The following is a 5,981-nucleotide window of genomic DNA, read 5'->3' as shown; positions in this document are numbered from 1 at the left end:
TTTGAACATTCTTGTGGTTGTTATGGTGCTAAACTAACTTTGAACATTCATGTGATTGTTATGGTGCTAAACTAATGTTGGAGGTTCCTGTGGTTTGTATGATGCTAAACTAATTTTGGAGGTTCCTGTGGTTTATATGATGCTGAACTAATTTTGGAGGTTCCTGTGGTTTGTATGATGCTAAACTAATTTTGGAGGTTCCTGTGGTTTGTATGGTGCTAAACTAATTTTGTGGGTTCCTGTGGTTTGTATGGTGCTAAACTAATTTTGTGGGATCTTGTGGTTTGTATGGTGCTAAAATAGATCCTACAAAATTAGTTTAGCACCATACAAACCACAAGATCCCACAAAATTAGTTTAGCACCATACAAACCACAAAAACACACAAAAGTACTTTAGCACCATACAAACCACAAGATCCTACAAAATTAGTTTAGCACCATACAAACCACAAGAACACACAAAATTAGGTTTGTTCATTTAGTGGTTCATGCACTTCATGTTTGTACATTCAGTACTTCATGCATTACATGTTTGTTCATTTAGTACTTCATGTATTACATGTTTGTTCATTTAGTACTTCATGCATTACATGTTTGTTCATTTAGTACTTCATGTACTACATGTTTGTTCATTTAGTATTTCATGTACTACACGTTTATTCATTTAGTACTTCATGAACTATATGTTTGTTCATTTAGTACTTCATGCACTACACGTTTATTCATTTAGTACTTCATGTACTACACGTTTGTTCATTTAGTACTTCATGAACTACATGTTTGTTCATTTAGTACTTCATTTACTTTAGTAAATTTCAAACAAACAAATCATCAGTGCATGTACTTTATTAGTCTACTTGTATAAATATATAGTGTTCAGATTAACACTGTTTTGCTGTATAGAGAAACAATAAACTACAACACTTTAATAGTTTTGTGTTATTTCATTGTGTTTATACAAAACTTTCTGTTTTACCACAGACTTGCATAAGCTTATATCCAAATGTGTCTCTTTATTATCAATAAATAAGCAGACCATAATAAAAAAAAATTATACCAAAACAATACTGCTAGTTATTGATATTCACGATACCAATTATACAAACAATTATTTTTACAATTTATATAGCCATTGTTTTTTTGTTTATCATATTTACTACAAAACCTAAAAAAAAAGGCAATAAATAAATAAACTGAGGTCACTAAACTGAAAGATCGAAGTTATTACAAAGCACTCAACCATCTCTTGAAGTTATTACAAAGCACTCAACCATCCCTTGGATATCTTTGCTATTAACGCTGTTAAACTCGACAATTCAGAGACCAACAAAATGGCTTCTGCTAGACGTCAAGTGTCAATATAGTGACACTAGCCAATGCGCGATCCAGTTCAGGACTCGTTGGATACCGAAATTCTGTCAGAAATTTAGATTATAATAAATCGACAGTCGGCAGTATGCGGGGAATCAAACCTCGGATTTTAGTGTTGCATGTCCTTAAACTTACCCGTGACCCCCTCCCCAGGGGGTGGGGTGGACTCGGCGGTTGGAACAAAGAACCCGGTGCTGCTTTTAATAGAATATTGTGCACATTTAACGGTATGATGTTTTTATTTTTAAACAGAATAAACCATAGATTTACTATTACCAAATTATACGTATACAATTTCAAACAAACGTTGGACAGAAGTGGACACGTGATCTGTCGAAACTTGTATACGTAACAGTAGATCTAAGCTTTGTTTTAGGTTACTTTAAACGGTACTGAGTACAATTTACACCAAGAACTAAGAAGTGGAGTTAGTTTAGCACCAGACAAACCGCAAGAAACTATAAAATTAGTTTAGCACCACTGGAAACTACAAACTTAATTTAGCCCCATACAAACCATAAGAAACTACAAAACTAGTTTAGCACCATACAAAACACAAAAACCTACAAAAGTAGTTTTGCAACATACAAACCACAGGAAACTACAAACTTAATTTAGCTCCATACAAACCATAAGAGCCTACAAAACTAGTTTAGTACCGTACAAACCATAAGAACCCACAAAATTAGTTTAGCACCATACAAACTACAGGAACCCACAAAACTAGTTTAGCACCGTACAAACCATAAGAACCCACAAAATTAGTTTAGCACCAAACAAACCACAAGAACACACAAAATTAGTTTAGCACCACACAAACCACAATAACCTACAAAATTAGTTTAGCACCATACAAACCACAAGAACACACAAAAGTACTTTAGCACCATACAAACCACATGTAATGCATGAAGTACTGAATGTACAAACATGAAGTGCATGAACCACTAAATGAACAAACTCCAAAAACCTTAAACATTTGTTTAATAGTGTTCAACTTCACACTGTGACAGCTTCCAATTTCACTAATTAGGGTAAACTAAACATTTGTTTAATAGTGTTCAAGTTCACACTGTGACAGCTTCCAATTTCACTAATTAGGGTAAACTAACCATTTGTTTAATAGTATTCAAGCTCACACTGTGACAGCTTCCAATTTCACTAATTAGGGTAAACTAACCATTCGTTTAATAGTATTCAAGCTCACACTGTGACAGCTTCCAATTTCACTAATTAGAGTAAAGTAAACATTTGTTTAATAGTATTCAAGCTCACACTGTGACAGCTTCCAATTTCACTAATTAGGGTAAACTAACCATTTGTTTAATAGTATTCAAGTTCACACTGTGACAGCTTCCAATTTCACTAATTAGGGTAAATTAAACATTTGTTTAATAGTGTTCAAGTTCACACTGTGACAGCTTCCAATTTCACTAATTAGGGTAAACTAACCATTTGTTTAATAGTGTTCAAGCTCACACTGTGACAGCTTCCAATTTCACTAATTAGGGTAAAGTAAACATTTGTTTAATAGTGTTCAAGTTCACCCTGTGACAGCTTCCAATTTCACTAATTAGGGTAAACTAAACATTTGTTTAATAGTGTTCAAGCTCACACTGTGACAGCTTCCAATTTCACTAATTAGGGTAAACTAAACATTTGTTTAATAGTGTTCAAGTTCACACTGTGACAGCTTCCAATTTCACTAATTAGGGTAAACTAAACATTTGTTTAATAGTGTTCAAGCTCACACTGTGACAGGTTCCATGATGGATATGCAACAAGTTTATACAATTATCTCACAAAATATATTATCATGACATGGATACAGTGAACTTTTAGTAATGACCAAGAATAAATAAAAATACGCGCAAGTTTGTAATGATATGAAGTGATGACGCAAGTTTTGATATCTCCTTTTGAAAACATGTACATATATTTAAAAATTTAAATCAGCCAGTGCCTTTCGAAACTCTAAAAGATTACAAGATGGATCTTGGTTAATGTCCACAAGGTCTTCAGGGCAGTTGAGCCGTTGCCAGATATTGTTGTACCTTGACAACAAAAGTGGGCATGGTAGAATCTCAGGCATAACCGAATGATGAGTGATTAAGGCCGAAAGTGTAGCAAACTCCTTTGTAAAACCCTAAACAAAATGAATAAATACACTTTCATTAGAACGTATTTTTTTTGTCTCCGAGTTTCTAAAGTGAATACAATGGAATAGCAGTAACTAAAACAAATTAACATTAAAAATTATTGCTTAATTTTCACGGTCATTTGGTCGTACTAATTTAGAAGTTTTAATTATGAAACAATTTTAAACTCGTTAACAGCATATTTCACATTTATCTTTATATATATTTAATTTTCTTTTACGACCATTATTTTCAGAGAACGTTCAACGTGTGCTTAATTTTTTACTTTAACTTTGTGAAAACTTAATGGTGCTTAAATATACATTCATTGGTTAAGCGAACGTTTGGAGCAAACATTGTCTGTTACCAGCATTATTTATTCTAATAAAAAAGCCAATTTTATTCTCTGGATAATTTATTTAGTTTGTTTATGAATATCAGACTTTGGCGTTCTAATATACTGCAAAAACAAAAAAACAATTACCCCCTCTTCGTTCAGAAATAATTATCTTAGTTTGAAAGGTTTTAGCATAGTAAGCTATTTTCTAAGCGCGTAAGGTTACTTTTTATATATTAAATACAGTGAAGGATAGACTAACGTAAAAATTGGCATCCAGAAAGTGATATTAGTACTCAATTTATGTTATAAAATGTAAAAAACTTATTCAATACGGTTGTCTCTACCAATTAACACAAGAGATATCGCTGCTGTCTAAAACCTATAACTTATTATACATTTAATATTATTTACATAAATAGACTAAAAATATATCAAAAACACAACTTATAATCTTTTATCTTTTAACTACTCTTTATACATGAAAACCAATATATACATTTCTGATGGTTAACCAATAATAACAAACAAGTTCCGGAACGATAACACGAAAAACAAAAATAACTACAGAGTTAAAGACTAATAAACACAAAATTTTCTTATCATTAAACTCAATAACACCGTAGTATCGTAAAAATAATCATATATAAAGTTAGAGTAAAATCAACACGAAAGTTTTATTATTATTAAGAAAAGCCTGAAGTTTAAAATTAATAACTTTTCTTTTCCGACCAGTTTCTTTCTCTACGGTTTTTGTGAGCTTTTTTTTTTTGACAATACGTCATCGAAATATTCTCTATATTGATTTTTTTTGGTTTATTTTTAACGTCTTTCAAAATTTTAAGGCTTATCTGTCTTCAACTTAGAAATTTAAAACATTTACTAGCGACACCTACTTACTGTGTATCTTTTAATGTGAACCTTCTTAAAATTTGAAAGACGAACTAGTCTTAAGTCTAAAATACTTGTTGCGTAATGTAATCCTCAGTAACTTTACGATATTTTAAAATGGTGAAATTAATACCTGCTATATAGGAAATTCGTTTATAAAACAAACTAGTCTTAACCAGAAAATTGTCTTTAATAATTATTCTAAAGGTTAGGTAGTGTACCATAGAATTGCAGCTAATACATCTTATTATCGTATAATATTTACTAATGAAAGTGACATCTGGTGAGTCAACCAATTTACAATTTAACACGGTGATCCATTAAAACTAACTGATATACACAAGTTAGTATGTTTTCAGAATTTGTGTAATTAACATATTTACAAGAACTTTGAGAGTTTTTTATCTTAACGTGTTTGATGCTTCTAACTCAGAAATCAAACAGTAAAAATAACTATGCTCTTGTCTGAAAGGTGGGGGGATTTTAAGTGATACATTTTTGTCTTACTTTTATTTTATAGCCACGAATAGTTTTCAGGATGAGATAATGGGCGATCCCAGAGGGCTGGAAAGTCCGTGGAACGCGCAGAGAGAGGGCGTAGCAATCAGGTTTGCTTGCACTTTTCCGTACCATAAACGATCCAACTGGCTCGTTAGTTAAAACTTCCAAAACTATTTCTCTATCAATAAGTAGGAAAGTGATGAGTATTATATATATATGAAATTAGAATAAAATATAACCATTCTTGAGAATTATTCCAGAGCTTTTAAGAACTTAAACAAAAAGCCGAAGACTAGCTTATTAGCAACGATAAAAATTCATGATAAAACACGAGAGGTTAAAAATTATAGTAACATACAAATCGAAAAAATTGTTTATTCTTTCACCACACGGTGGAGCCACGTTACAAAAGCGAATTGTTTAACAATGAATAATTATTCGCTTCATTGTTTGTGCACTGTAATAAGTTATTAAACAAAATACAATATTTCATCATATAGAGTCTTATGACAACTGTATTACATCTTATATACACACACACACACACACACATGTATATCTATATATAATGAAAGTGCGAATATTTAGGAAAACAAAATTATTTTACATTAATCTTCTTTCATAACAGCAGCGGTAAACTTTCATATAAAAGTTATAAAAAATGTGTTTCAATACGTAAATTTCAAGAGTTTACCCTAATTAGTGAAATTGGAAGCTGTCACAGTGTGAGCTTGAATACTA

General features: G+C 31.5%; 1 protein-coding gene across 1 annotated transcript in view; it reads right to left on the bottom strand.

The window, feature by feature from the left end:
* Positions 1-2,389: 2,389 nt before the first annotated feature.
* The window catches only part of LOC111083815 (tensin-4-like), a 5,065-nt gene continuing 1,473 nt past the window's right edge, over positions 2,390-5,981 (bottom strand). The window contains exons 2-3 of the mRNA XM_022380508.1: positions 5,247-5,418; positions 2,390-3,519 (exon numbers count right to left, since the gene is read on the bottom strand). Coding sequence (XP_022236216.1) covers positions 3,313-3,519; positions 5,247-5,418 — 379 coding nt within the window. The 3' untranslated portion in view covers positions 2,390-3,312. The remainder of the gene's footprint in view (positions 3,520-5,246; positions 5,419-5,981) is intronic.

This window comes from Limulus polyphemus, unplaced genomic scaffold (genome assembly GCF_000517525.1).
Source record: "Limulus polyphemus unplaced genomic scaffold, Limulus_polyphemus-2.1.2 Scaffold11341, whole genome shotgun sequence".
Taxonomy (NCBI): Eukaryota; Metazoa; Arthropoda; class Merostomata; order Xiphosura; family Limulidae; genus Limulus; species Limulus polyphemus.
This window is presented reverse-complemented; position numbering and strand designations above follow the sequence as displayed.